The sequence below is a fragment of the Protobothrops mucrosquamatus genome, unplaced genomic scaffold, assembly GCF_001527695.2.
Source record: "Protobothrops mucrosquamatus isolate PMUCROS unplaced genomic scaffold, P.Mucros_1.0 scaffold687, whole genome shotgun sequence".
Classification (NCBI taxonomy): Eukaryota; Metazoa; Chordata; class Lepidosauria; order Squamata; family Viperidae; genus Protobothrops; species Protobothrops mucrosquamatus.
Window position 1 is genome coordinate 361,473 of NW_015386973.1, and position 14,922 is coordinate 376,394.

Genomic DNA, 14,922 nt, shown 5'->3' on the forward strand with positions numbered 1-14,922 from the left:
TAGTGTCTTGAATAATCTTAAATTTGACTCTCGCCTTCTTGCCTTCCCAGATAAAGCGATTCAAATCTCTTTGCCATTCTTTCAAGTTAATTTCATTTTTTAAAATAGGTATCATCTGAAATAGAAAAAGAAACTTGGGCAAAATACTCATTTTAATGGCCGCTATACGGCCCAGCAACGAAAGCTGTAGTTTTTTCCATGATAATAAGTCCTTTTGTACCAATTTCCACAATCTTTCATAATTATTCTGGTACAGTTTCGTGTTGGATGATGACAAAAAAATTCCCAAATATTTAACTTTATTGACCACTTCAAATCCTGACATCTGCATAAGTTGATCAACTTCAATTTCAATTCTTATTCATGTGCCATTTTTACACTTTGTAGTAATCCCAGTTTGAAAATTGTAGATCAATTACTTTGGGGAAAAGTCATGGGCAAGTATTGGTATTAATCAGTTTATTACCAAGCACGTTTTTAAGCTATTTGAAAGTTATTGCTAATGTGGATGTTAGTTATTTGCAAGAATTCTGAAAAAAAGAGCTGAAATATCTCATATTAACAAAGTAATGGCTAAAGATCTTTAAAACATTTTTTTAATGGAGGATGTTTTCATGTTCATTGAATGTTCCAGAAATAGTCTAGCAGTCAATCTCATTTTGCTGGAAATATAAAATGGGAGAGAATATTTACACATGTGAATTAGGCTTGTCTACTGTAATGCACCATTTGATTTTCTACTTATATTTGTCAACATGATTTAACCTACTTTTGATATATAAAAACATGGAATGTTGTTATGGAGATACTGAACATGAAGTTTAAAAAAAAAGATATTCAGTATTGGAAATAAAGTACAGCCCCAATTTGGGATAATCAGTATTGGTTTACTTTTTGTTGATCTGTCGGCTGTCTTTCCAATGTTGCAGATAAATGAATGAAAATAAAATGCAATTTGTGACTTTTATTTGAAAGTCTCTTTTTTTCCTCCCATTCCTAGGAACATCCAGTTACCATGCAACATACAGCTCAGGTAGGCAAATTGAAATATTACAGTTATATTTATTAAATATTTCCTACTTTCTGGTATGTATCTGAAGAACATAATTGACTATAGTTTTAATGTTCAAATCTAGATGGATTGTACAAGCCAAATACAGCTTTTAATAGAGCTAAAGTAGTCCCAAATAACAGTGAATCATTGGGGGACCGTATGTTTCGTTGTTATGGACTTTCCATTTTTAAAGACATTGATAATGGATTGCAAATATGATCAGTTGTTACACGGTACTGAAATTGTAGTCGAACTGTCTTGTTAATATGTACCTTAGGTGTGGTTTGGAGATGATTTACCTATCAATCCACGAAGTCCACTGACTCCAAGGCATGGCCCTGGCCTGGCTGATGTTTTACTATATGACCAATGGATATCTGTCCGACATGAGGCAACTCTGATTCCTATGCAAGAAGATCTGGCTATCTGGCTATCTGGCTTGTTGGGTTTGTTTGAAGAACCATCTCATTACTGTAGAAAAAAATGTAGGGATAGAGCTAGATTTAGAGTTCATGCTGATAGAATTAAAACTGCTAATGTTACTGTTTCTCCTTTAATAGAAGTCTAGTCATTTGTTAAGAGTACATAATACTGCCTTATCCTAAACCAGTGGTTCTCAACCTATGGGTCAGGACCCCATTTGGGGTCGATCGACCATTTCACGGGGGTCGCCAAGCAAGGCTGTCCGCCACTTTTTTTCCCTTTTCCGGCGGGTGCCTTATCTCCCTTGAGCTGGGCCAGCTGGTGGTCGGCCTGCTCCGTCTCTGCCACTTGCCAGCTACGCCTCAGCCGGCGCAGGGGGCGGAACCACGCATGCGCAGCACTCCCGGGCAGGGAAAGTCCTCGACTTACGACCGGTTGCGTAGTCCTCGACTTATGCCCGGTTTAGTCCTCGACTTATGCCCGGTTTAGTCCTCGACTTACGATCGGTTGGGGGTCGCGGCATTAAAAAGGTTGAGAACCACTGTCCTAAACAATTTTAAAATGCATGTCTGCTTTTTTGAAACATTGACTAATCAGAACAGTATGAGATTCAATATTTTTCCTAATTAGTATAATTTAAACTACAGTCCAGTGTACAACTTGAAATTTAAATAATTATTTTAAAATATATCATGTGCTTTAAATATGAATGACATCTGTGACATTCTGTATCAGTTTGGACATTGCCGCAATCCCACTGGAGTTAAACCACAATAAAAGGGAGTATTATAGAGGCTTTGAATAGTGAGATAGGCAGCATGTAAATTTAATAATAAATAAACTATATTTTCAACTGATTTAGGTTGAAGCTTTGCTTATGAATATCTGGGTTATCAGTCTGAGTTTTATCTTCTCTCTACTAATAAAAATCATGGCTTTTCTATAGGTATTGAACTTAAAGCAGAGCATTTATTGGAAGAACTTGATAATGGGGTACTCCTGTGCATTTTGATTGGAGTCATTCAAAACATAGTTAAAAGCTCTTGTAACTCAAATGATTTAAAAGTAAGTTCATTTGTTTTAAATAATTGCAATTTTTCTTTAAATTAAATGTCATGTGACCAAGATTACACATTAGATGCACTTAGAATCAAAACAGATATAAAATAGTACATACAGTAGCTTGAGATGGTGCAGAATACATGAAAGTTGAGCCTCATATTAGATTCCGTTAAAAAGAAAAAGTAATTTGGAAGATGAAAGTCTGCTGATTAAAATTGTACATGACTTGAAATTCATTAGAAAAATGTGAATCATATGTTCAAGCTGCTGACAGATTTGTTCTAATTTTAAAATACCGAAGTAGTATTTTGGATATAAATATCCTAGAGGGTTTGTTTTGGATAATCATGTGATATATGTTATTGCCCTTCTTAATATCTTTTGCCAGTAATATATATTTGAAGAGTCTTTCAAGCCATGTTTTCAGCTAAGTAAATGGGTCATCTACTTTTTTCTGACAACTAAAAGTGAATGCCACAAAGTTTGTGACCTTTTTTACCTTTTAGCCAACTCTTCGACAGTACTATTTTAAACAAATTTTCCCATTGCTTATTTATTTACAGCTGAAATTCTTTTGAAATGTAATCTTTTTTGCGGGGGGGGGGGGAAAGGAACCCCCTCCCCACTCTCCTTACTGGTTCTACCCTAGAAAAAGCCTTTGTGATAAAATGTTTTGGAATGTTTCCTGTTAAAATTTGTCTATTACTTTCCAGAATTTCCCTTTGAGAAAAGTCCCCTGTAAAAAAGATGCTCCTTCAGGATCTTTCTTTGCCAGAGATAATACAGCGAACTTTCTGAATTGGTGTAGATGCATTGGAGTGGATGAGACTTATCTTTTTGAATCTGAAGGCTTAGGTAACTTTTGTTGCTTTTTTGCATTGTTTTATTGAATTATATACACTAATTTCTTATACACGCTATTATTCCCTTCTAAATTTAAAAGATAAGTGTTTGTATAAATGAGACCCCTCTGTATAGAAAAATATCTTGGTATGTTTAATAAACACTGTTAAAACATGTAGAAATACAAAACAATGCTAAACAGGGCAAAGTATTTCTTAGACTGAAATATTAAAACAGTTTTGTTTTGGTGGACTTTCTGATAATAAAAATTACTATAAGAGTTTTAAAATTTAGCTTGACAAATTTAATAATGTTATTGCAATACCTTTCCAACAGAATTGAGAGGGACTTTCTTTTCCAAAAATGTTGGGATTGTCTGATTTTTGCAATGTGAATTTGCATCGGGTTAGGCTGATGTCTTTGGAACATGTTGATGTGAATGGCTTTATTAATGCTCTCTGTGGGTTCATTGACAGCTCACTAGGTCCTTGGTAACTTTCAGATGTTGAGTTGAATTTGCAAGTGATGTGTCACTACCAGTGGTGGGATTCAAACACCTGAATAATTGGTTCTCTGCATAGACGCCGCTTTGATAGTCCATTCTGGGCCTGGGAAGCCTCCCCCAGGCCTCCGAGGCTCAGAACGGACTTCCAGAAGTGGTGTCCACGCACTTCCGGTGGTCCGTTCTGGGCCTTGCGAAAAAGGGCTAGGACTTCAGCCGGTTCACCAAAGTCAACAAAAAATTAGCTACCAGCTGAATCCCACCACTGGTCACAACATTGGAAAAACTTGAAATATAATAACTACTATAGTATTTTCATTACATTGGTTATATTGTCAAAATGGTTGTGTGATTCAGCTACAGATAACTAAATTAAGCTTAGAAAGTACAGGTAGTCCTTAATTTACAACCACAATTGAGCCCAAAAGTTCTGTTGCTATGCAAATCAGTTGTTAAGTGAGTTTTGCCCCATTGTATGGCTTTTCTTGCCACAGGTGTTAACTGAATCACTGCAGTTATTAGGTTAATAACACAATTGTTAAGTGAAATCTGGCTTTGCCATTGACTTTGTTGTCAGAAAGTCACAAAAAGTGATCACATGTCCATGGAACATTGCAACCCTCATAAATATATTCCAGTTGCCAAGTGTCTGAATTCTGATCACGTGATCATGGGGAATCTACAATGGTTACAAGTGTGGAAAAAGGGTCATGTGACTTTTTCAGTGCTGTAGTAACTTCAAATGATCACTAAACAAATGGTTCTAAATTGAGGATTACCTGTATTCTCTTGAGAAATTTGTTTATGCTTTATTGAGAGTTTATAAAAAATGATTTCTTCACAACCTGAGAGTGGCTGGAAAAGTTTTCTTATATAGCTTTTACAAGAAATCTACTCTGAAAACTAATGCATAATAATAATAAAATCAACATCCCATAATCCTAAGCATCAATTGATGTACTATAGCAATAGCGTTTTTTTTGTTCCAATTCCAAACTGTCCAATAACTGTTTTGTAGTGCCTCCCAAACTGATTTCCTGGAACATGCCCTGTAAGATAAGGAACAAGCCACAACCTTCATTTCCATGGGTGTGTACTGCTGTGTGTAATCTAGACCAGGGGTCCCCAACCTGTGGGCCACGGCACACACACACCCATTTGCGCTAGCACCTTGGCTGTGGGTGCAAAAATGGGCTGCTGCCGCGTAATGGGGCACAAAAACAAGATGCTGCTGCACTGTGGGGTGTGAGAATGGGATGCTGCCGCGCTGCGGGGTGTAAAAATGGGACGCACAGCGGGGTGCGAAAACGGGATGCTGCTGTGCCACGGGGCACAAAAACAGCGCTGGGAGCATGAAAATGGGATGCTGCGCCGCACGAGAACAGGCCAGGGCTAGCGAATATCACGTGCATGCTCGTGGCCCCATGCGCGCACTCGTGTTTAAAATGCTTCCCCCTCGCTTTCCCTCCGGTCCGCCAACTGAGAAAGGTTGGTAACCTCTGATCTAGACACAGTAATAAATTTGTGGTAATCAAGAGGTGGGAGCCTAGTTAAAAAAACAACTATCAATGTCTGCTTTGAAGCTTTTTATATTACAGATCCTCATAGATTAAACAACATTTTAAAAGTATATGTAAAACTGTTTGTTATGTTAATGAATATGTGAACTGCCAATATTTTTCAAGAGTTGAGAGCAAAGTTGCCTTTCCCCAAAATGGCAATAAAGACTCTTGATTATGAATCTCTGAATAAAGTATAATATGTACCTGGTTGGTAAATTAGGCTGTTGAATGAAGAATTTAATGTTAATAGTTAATAATCTGTTGATAATTAATCTTTTGCTTCAAGTCCTGGATTCTATTTTTATGTCTTTTTCCTAACTTGGTAGCTATAAAAATACAAACTATGAATTATGCCCAGAGTTGCTACCCTCAGTTTAATACTCATCCTAAGTAAATCTGTTGTTGGGTTTGCACCTCAAGGATTGGACTGCCTACATCTTGTTGTTTCAGGCTGGACCTTGTAACCAGCAGCTGCCAGACCAAATTTTTCCAGATGGACTAAAATCTTATACTGTTCATTAAGAAAAATAGCTTGAAGATGTATTGATAATTACGTTTTTAGCATTGTCCCTTTTAAGAATAGATAGACATAGCTGTAAGCCCTAGACCTATATAAAATCAATGTTTAAATTGTTTGGTGTATATTCTTCTTGAAGAGTATTCTTTATGTATTTGCTTTGCATGGTGTGGGTTTGTTTAAATTTAAAAAATATAATTTAGAATTGTTAAAGGTATGGCAAAGTTCAGTTTATAAACAGTTTTTCAATGTAATTAACAGTGGACAGAGTTTATAAGACATAATGTCATCCAAGAATGATAGGATTGATATATCTCCTACACAGCATATTTTAATCTACATTCAGTTATTTTTTTCTATAAAGGAACAGGGTGTAGGTTCACCAACCCTGTATAATATTGCAGTTTTAAGGACATAATTCAGAATATTTTGAAAGTGGTTACTGATTACAGTAGCTGGTTTTGTGGCATGAATATATGCTTTGTGTGTTCTTGGCAAAGATCTGCAAGGACCCTTTTGTAAGTTTGTGGGGGTGAAATAAAGAGTGGGTTTGTGCCTAGACAATATTCATGCAGGGGCCATCTGGGTCTCAAAAGAGTTTCACTGCATTCATCGTTACAAGTGCCATTGAATCTTTATACTTTTAAAAAGAGGCTAAACTCATTTTGCAGTTGTAAACCTGCCATAAGCAACTTCTACAAAACATTGAGCTGGGTGAGATGTGCCTCATCACGGGGGCTGGACCATATTAATATGACACAGGTTGCCCAAACTCATCATAATGAAGACTGGAATGTTCAAGGAACAAGTCTGTTTAAGTTCTGATTAATCAGATTTATTTTAAAGAAATACAAGTATTGATAGTTTTACTTTCAAAAGTGAACCTTTTAAACTTGCTTCATTGCTCCTGCCCTTTTGATGAAAGGAAAAGATGGCTTGACTTTTCTGGAAAAAAAACAACCTCATGTGACCATCCATTTCCATATTTTATGCAGTTTATTTCTTAGATAAATCTGGTATTTGATCTAGCCATTATAATGCCATATTGAAGGTTTATAACTCAAACTAAATGTCAGACATTCCTCTGCTTGTATGGCCCAGATTATGCTGCCTTCTGTTTTACATGTTTAGAATTCTTTACTTACATTCAATATCTATGAAAATTATGGTTATTCTAATATGCATCTATTCTATTACACATCCTGAATGCATTTTTCCTTGCAGTTGAGAATTTTTGAAAGAAGGGACCATATAGGATAAAGCAGGATTTCTCAAAATGAAGGTTAGGAACTCCTAGAACAGGGGTGTCAAATTGCCGACCCGCGGGCCAGACGTGTCATGTGGAAGCCGCGCCCACCCCATTGCCGGCAATGGCAAAACAGTCCCGATACGTTGCGCGACGTCACGTGACATTGCGAGTTTGACATGTCTGTCCTAGAGGGTTTCAGATTATGGAAAAGCCAGAACAGCATTTGGGATTCAATTTTCTGCTCTCTCTCTCAGAAAGTGACAGTTTGGGAAAGGACCCCTTTTATTGAAGAACTTCATATTAAGCATTAATGTTCCCCACCCGCCTTTCCAAAAGTCCAGAGAGCCTACCTCTTCATCCATGGAAAGCTTTGATTGGCCAAGCTACTTACAGTAAGCTGGTAGCCCTGGCAGTCACATTGGTTCCACTATGCTAATATCCATGATTTCTGCTTTAAGCATTCCTCCCAACCCCAGTAGGGAATTGAAAACGTAAAAAATGGCCCTTATCATTGGATGTCTTCTTTAACAAAGGTTTATACCAAGGCCTTTAACTAATCTGTTGGCTTATGTTTGAGAAGGTCATGGGAAGGTTTTTTTCAGGAGGTGTCTAAGATTCTGTTCCTCATTGCTGGGAGATTCTGCTACAGACATATGGAAAGGACACGGGTCACTTTGGTGAAAGCTAAGAGAGGCACACTTAGCTAAACTTTGTGGACAGTTTGTCCAGGGATAGCAGGAAGGAAAATCCAGAGTCTTATGGGACAGTTGATTTGCCCAAGCAAACCCCAAAGGGAGTGCTGATAGGGCTCCAGCACAAACCTCATGCCATGCATATTCATAATTGGGTCGCTGTTAGTATTGGGAACTAGGAAGCATGCCTCTTCCATGGCAGCCCTCGTCCTATGGGATACTCAGCCCTCTGAAGTTTGGCAGGCCTCTCTATCATCCTAGCCTTCTGTGAAGCTTTGGAGACCTGGCCTTTCCCCCAAGCGCTGGGATAAGATTGGATGATTGCAAATAAGACGTTTGAGTTGGCATGAGGGTTTTGTTGTTTTTAATAGTTTAATGTGTTTGCTTTTATAGTTTTATACTGTTTTATATGTTGTTTTAATCTTTGATTGGGAGCGTCCCAGAGTTGTTTAGAGGATGGGCAGTTATATAAATGTTTTAAATGAATACATAAATAAATAAATGCACTGCTAGATTTCCAAATCGATGATAGCTAAAGGAAGGTCTGGATGCCAAGCAAAAGTACACCAGGGAGTAGATTAGAAAAGAACTTGCTGGTACAGACTTAGATGTTTACATATGAGTTACATGTGTTGCAAATTTTGCTCCATGCTGTTGAATACAGGCAAGTTCTCTAGGTTTCACTGAATTATTATTTTTTCCTTACATGCACTAATTTTTTTACAGTGCTGCATAAAGACCGAAGACAAGTGTACCTTTGCTTGCTGGAAATTGGTCGCATTGCATCAAGGTGTGTATTCATTTCTTTCTCCAAGTAGATGCTTGAATGCATAATAAGTCTCCCTAAAGGTTCTTAAGAGCTTTCACCCCAGAGATTGGCTGTTTTCATAAAGTACATGGTACTACAAACTAACCTAGTGCATTTCAGTTAGTGCATGATTAGTTATGTTTTTGTGTACATGTCATGAAAATGGGTTATTTGATAAACCTCATTTTTAAGTTAAGAGTATTATGAAACACAGCCATTCAGTTATAATCCTATATTCCCTGGAAAGGCAGTCCAGATGTCATAGGATATTTTGCATTTTCCCACCTACAAGTGGAAAAGGAAGTCTTCTTTTGCCATTGGGTGAGATAATGAAAGAACCTCTACTGTCACTAATCAACAGTAGGGGACCAAGTTTTACTGAAGAAGCCAGTAACCCGTAGGACAATAGAATGTTTTAATTCCTGTCTTCTACCCTTACTCCCAAAAGTACTCGGGAACAATACCAGTTCTATATCTAACCTAGATAATTCTCCTTTTTTCTTGATAGCAATGATTTCAAGTGTTCATGTTTTATATATGTCATAAGTATAATAGCTATTCTCACCCTATGGTTATTGTCTTAGATTTTTGTTAGAATTCTAAATGTAGTATTTTATACATTTTTCTTTTTATAGACATGGAGTTGAACCACCAGTATTAGTAAAGCTAGAGAAAGAAATTGAATTGGAAGAAACTTTGTTGATGTCTTCTGATAGTGTAACCCCGATAGTTTCCTACAAATCATGTTGCCAGCATGGAGAATTACATGAAGCAGTAAGTAGCATGCATATTTCTACCTATGAAGCTATAATCTAAAACTTTCTGAAATCTGTAACTCAATGGTGAATTATGTAAACTTTCTAGGTATTTTGAATAACTAGGTCATGCAATGGTCCAAGCTTGCTTGGTTTGGAATAACATATTATGCAAGCCAAGCCATTGTGGTTTATTAACTGTATTTAAAGTTTAGCATTTGGACAAAAACAGCAAATTTTGATTTATCTTACAAATCATAGTCAGGCAAACCATGTTTAGCATGAAATATGAACATAGCCCAGGTGTCTGCAAATCACATTCCGACCAAAAATCTATCTATGTAATGTTGGTCAAGATTACAATAAAGCAAATTAATTGATTTTTTTTGTTACATCTGAACCAGCCATTACTTGTTTATGACTTTATAAATTGTGAATTAGCATGAAAGGTGAAGCCATTTTATTGTCAGACCATGGACTTATCACAGAAGAAAGCCTTCAAAGCCTTTTCAGCTCAGGAAACCACCTGTCTAAGCACTACATTTCTGATGTGTATTAGTCTTGGTTAATCTTCTCAGGCAGTGTTGCAAGCTTTTTGTATGTAGTGTAGTTTTAAGCAACTATTGATATTACCTCTTGGAAAACCAAATTTAGCTTCTAGAAATGTGGATATTCTGTTTGGCAATTGACAACACAGCAGGACAGGATGCATGAGATGGATAGGATGCATGAGATGGATAGGATCAAAGGGATGATAGGACTGTCCTTGGGAAAACTATGAGGCAGTTTGAAGTGACAAGCATTCATGGTCACCCAAGAGTTAAGTTCTAATCAATGGCATCTAACTAATTTGGTTAGTACCAAAGGCGTTTGATATCTCACTATTCATGTAATCAGGATAAGTCTTATCCAGAGTGCAGGTAACACAGAGATGCTTAAATTGGAGCATGATTCTCTTGATTGAAAGCTACTGATACTCATTATACCAGATAATGGTAGTTGATCTTTTCAAAGTGCTGTTTGGTATAGATGTTCCTGGTCTGTGAATACAAGCTTACTCAAGATAATCTCCCTTCTATAATTTTTGAAGGATTCCTAAAACCAGCACCCAGAACTTAGGGGGAGTTTATTTGTTTTTTATTTATTCAATTTATTGCTGCCCATTTCACTATCATGTGACATTCTGGGGTCCTAGGATATATATCTTTGCTCTAGATAAGTGGCATTTGAATTCAGATATAAAAATTCTGAGCTACAATCTGGTTACCACCTTCTAAAATTATTTTATCAAGCTTCTTATCCAAATTTTCAAGTTGAACTTGTAATTTGAAAAAAATATTCTTTCTCCCCAGTTTTCCAATGAGATTTATCTTGATATTTTGCTTGCATTTTACTATATTTTGATATGTAGGTAGGCCTTGACCTACGACCACAATTGAGCCCAAAATTTCTGTTGCTAAATGAGACATTTGTTAAGTGAGTTTTGTAACATTTTGCAACTTTTCTTACCACAGTTTAAGTGAATCACTGCAGTTGTTAAATTAATAACACGGATGTTAAGTGAATCTGGTGTTCCCCATTGCTTGTCAGAAAATCACAAAAGGTGATCACATGACCCCAGGACATTGCCACCGTCATAAATATGAGTCAATTGCCAAGCATCCAGATTTTGATCACGTGACCATGAGGATGTTGCAATGGTCGTAAGTGTGAAAAACGGTCATCGGTCACTTGTTTCAGTGCTGTTGTAACTTTGAACGACCACTAAATGAACTGTTGTAAATCGAGGACTACCTGTAATCCAGGGGTGTCAAACTCAATTTCATTGAGGGCCGCATCAGCATTGCAGTTGCCCGCGGGGGGGAGGCCTACTGGGTGGGTGTTGATGGAGTGGGTGTGGCCTACTGGGTGGGCATGGCCAGCTCTACATTGTTCGCGTCAAGGGTGCCTGTGGGGGCCTGGGCAGGAGTGGGACAGATCTGAGGGTCTCTGGCAGAAGGGGGTGGGACCAGGGCAAGCGCCAAGGCATGGTCCATTTCTTCATTCCTCACAAAGGGTGACGCCTCCCCAGCATGCACCCAGGGGGTGGGGCCGACGCGGCAGGGGCTGGTTCCTCATTGTTTCTAGATGGCCTTGTGGAGCTAAGACTAAATGCGTTTCAGCATAGATGGCCACCACAAAATTGTACATTGGCTCCCTCCCAGCTGGCCTGGGCCAGGGCCAAGGCAGCGGGGGCCGTTCCTTCACTGTTTCCAGGATGGCTTCACGGGCCACATGAAACCACTTCGCGGGCCGCATCCGGCCCCCGGGCCTTGTGTTTGACATGTCTGCTGTAATCCAAAATACTTTTACAGCTGAAACTTTACAGTCAGTCGTAAACAGTTCCTCTCAGAGACGAGGAGAGCACCATAACAGATTAAACTAAAAAATAAATGAGAAGAGCTTTCAGCAATAAAAGAGAGATTTTTTTATCAAAAGTTAAAAAAAAATAAGAACAGTATTTCTTCATAAATTTATAAAATACAAAATCACTGTAGTGAAAGTTCAATACTTATGTAAATCAAAAAAAAAATTCATTGGAGTTGCCGAAGCTTCCATGCAGAAGAGACAAAATTGTTCTACAGAAGCTAATCAGACAATAAAAAGAACATTAAAAAGCCACTTTAAGATCTAGCAGAGGATTAATTTGAATCAGCATCCAACCAGTACATTAACGTTTAAAAGTAGACATCAAAAAATATCAAAATGTGCAGTTAAAATCTAGGCATTCTTAAAAAGCAAACAGTAGAAAGGAAAAAGATGGAGACGTGACACTCTGACTACTCCCACTTAGAATTGTTACCTTCTAGGTCCTCTTCTGAGGTAGATCCATGGTCATCCAAAAATCCTCTTGAGTCATTCCTGGTAGCTCCCATTCATAACTGGGGAGCATGCTGCCAAGGAGCCAGCTTTGGCAACAAAATTGGCTGTCTGTCAGCAGGAGAGAAAAAAATGCTGCTAGCTCAGAACACCCTCTTGGGGGCAGGTCCAGATTGTGTAATTCACATTTAGTGTTGTTTTTAATATATATTATATAAAGATAACAGCATCTTTGTACAATTTAGGTTAAGCATATTGCTGAAGATCCTCCTTGTAGCTGCTCTCATAGATTTTCAATTGAGTATTTGTCTGAAGGACGCTATAGATTGGGAGACAAAATACTGTTCATTCGAGTAAGTACAAGTTTTCAATGACTTTGCTCTGTCACTTAAGCATCAATCTTAATTGGGTGGGAATGTATTCCTTTTCAAAAGATGACAATATAATTTAATTGCTAGTACCTTACCTTAGTTATATTATCTGCCTAATTTCATTGCCTATCTGAAAATATTCCACTGTTACTGATGCTTGGAAATACTTCAGCAATCATTCTTTCTCTTTGCTGTCATAATTCTGGGCAGCTTGTACTCCTCTGCAACTCTTGATCAGCAGTTGTTTTTTAGTGTGTGTGTGTACAATATTTCTATTGCTTTCTAAGTATTGATGGCAAATGGGAAAACTGAATGTTAAAACCGTTTTAATATTTCATGCAATACCTATCTTGCTTAAGTGCAATCAGTTATAATCAATAAATCTTTTATCTCCTTTTCTATTAGATGTTACATGGCAAACATGTAATGGTACGTGTTGGTGGAGGCTGGGATACTCTTCAAGGTTTTCTTCTCAAGTATGATCCTTGCCGAATGCTTCAGTTTGCAACGTTGGAACAAAAGATTTTGTCATTTCAAAAAGGTGCCTCTGGTGATACAGTTTCTGATTCATCTGCTAGACCTCCACAGCCTCCACTCATGAATCCCATATCTGCCATTGATGCATATCATAAACAGAGTTCAAAGCCACCTACTGTGGCTTCAAAAAATCCTCGTGTAGGTAATAGGAAACAGGCAGGATGTAAGCTGTCCCAACCAACAGTTCTTTCTTCTTCAGAAGCAGTAAAGCATTCCTCATCTACAGACCAGTTGACACAAAGCCACCCCAAATTAAAAGATTCTTTAGCGAATAACATTCAGTCATTTTCCAAATCATCAAAACCGGTTTCAAAAAAGCTAGCTCCACCTTCTCAAAACCTTACATCTGTTTCAAAATACAGACAAACTATAAATAAGTGCTCATCATCAGCTCAGGGGAGAACTGCTTCAACACCATCAGCATCTCTTCAGAAATGTACTGTATCATCTATCAAGCCTGCATGTTCCCCAAATTCTCCAGCTGTACAACATCCTGCTCTAGGTTGTTCAACCAATAAACTTTCAAAGTTGGCTACAAGGGTAGGCTCTCTAGAACATCATTCTCCTAATAGTGCAGCTGGGCTCAGAAATGTAGACAAATGTACACCTCTTTCAAAAACCTCAGCAAAATCTGTAAAAATAATGAACAGAAACTTAAATGTGTCTAAGCCGTCTTGTCCTCAAACATCTTCTACAATGCCTACAAAAATAATTTCCCAAAATAACAGTCAAACATTACCCACACAGTTTTATTCACACAGAGGGAAATTGGAAAGTAAGCAAACCAAACAGAAAACTGGTCTTGGCCCCAAACAGCTGAGTTCTAATTCCTCTCTTACAAATGATAAAGCAGCTGAGCAGACATCTACAGTAGATGTAAAGAGTAAAAATTTATTTTCACCTGTTAATAATTCTTCAGCCAAGAAGAGACCAGTTCAAAATAGCAGGATGAAAACACAGGTAACAACTGATGTAACAACACATTCTGATCGTATGCCATTATCTATTGTGCGTTTTCCTCAAACATCAACCATAAATGGGACAAAGAAAAAGACATTAAAAGCTAACATCAAAAGTCAGACACAGGTCAAAGTCTCCCAAAAGAATGATAAAGACGTTGATTCAACCATTAAGGATCCTGTTTTAAAAGGAAAAGCTGAAACTGTTCTAACTAAAGGAACACAGATTAGGTTAAAGGATTCCACAGTAAAGTCAAAACAGGATGATAATTACTTTGTTGTGACTGGGAATAAGAAACTCAGAAAGTAAAGTACTCAGAATTTCAATTGATTATTGCAATATATTTTTCTAATAGCTACCTTATACTAGTGACTTTAACAAAATAACAATACAATAATTTGAATGCTAACTGCCTTGGAACAGGAGAGTTTAAAAGGTTTCCTAGTCCCCACAACTGACTGGATTACAAAAAAGCACTTTATCACAATCTGAATTATGATTATTTTGGGATCTATTTCTCACATTGATGTTAAGATGATAAGAATGCTCCCAATAGGTCATTTATTGCTCAGGTTCATGTGGCAAATATTTCTTTATGAATTGTAAGGTGGTGTTTAGCATCTCCACAGAAAAATATAGCATAGTAAATTGGCTGTATTATTAGTTATATCTGCCAAAAAAATTGATATTCTCTGTAAGAGTCACTTGTTGACTCTGTCATGAATATT

The 14,922-nt window shown here is 37.5% G+C and overlaps 1 protein-coding gene across 1 annotated transcript; it reads left to right on the forward strand.

Moving 5' to 3' along the window:
- The first annotated feature begins 1,404 nt into the window (after window positions 1-1,404).
- On the forward strand, window positions 1,405-14,503 carry GAS2L3 (growth arrest specific 2 like 3). The gene is made up of 8 exons (XM_029284529.1): window positions 1,405-1,500; window positions 2,424-2,542; window positions 3,253-3,394; window positions 8,631-8,694; window positions 9,348-9,486; window positions 12,572-12,679; window positions 13,103-14,374; window positions 14,420-14,503. The coding sequence occupies exons 1-8, from the start codon at window positions 1,461-1,463 to the stop codon at window positions 14,501-14,503; spliced, it is 1,968 nt and encodes a 655-aa protein (XP_029140362.1). The 5' UTR covers window positions 1,405-1,460.
- The last annotated feature ends 419 nt before the right edge of the window (window positions 14,504-14,922 follow it).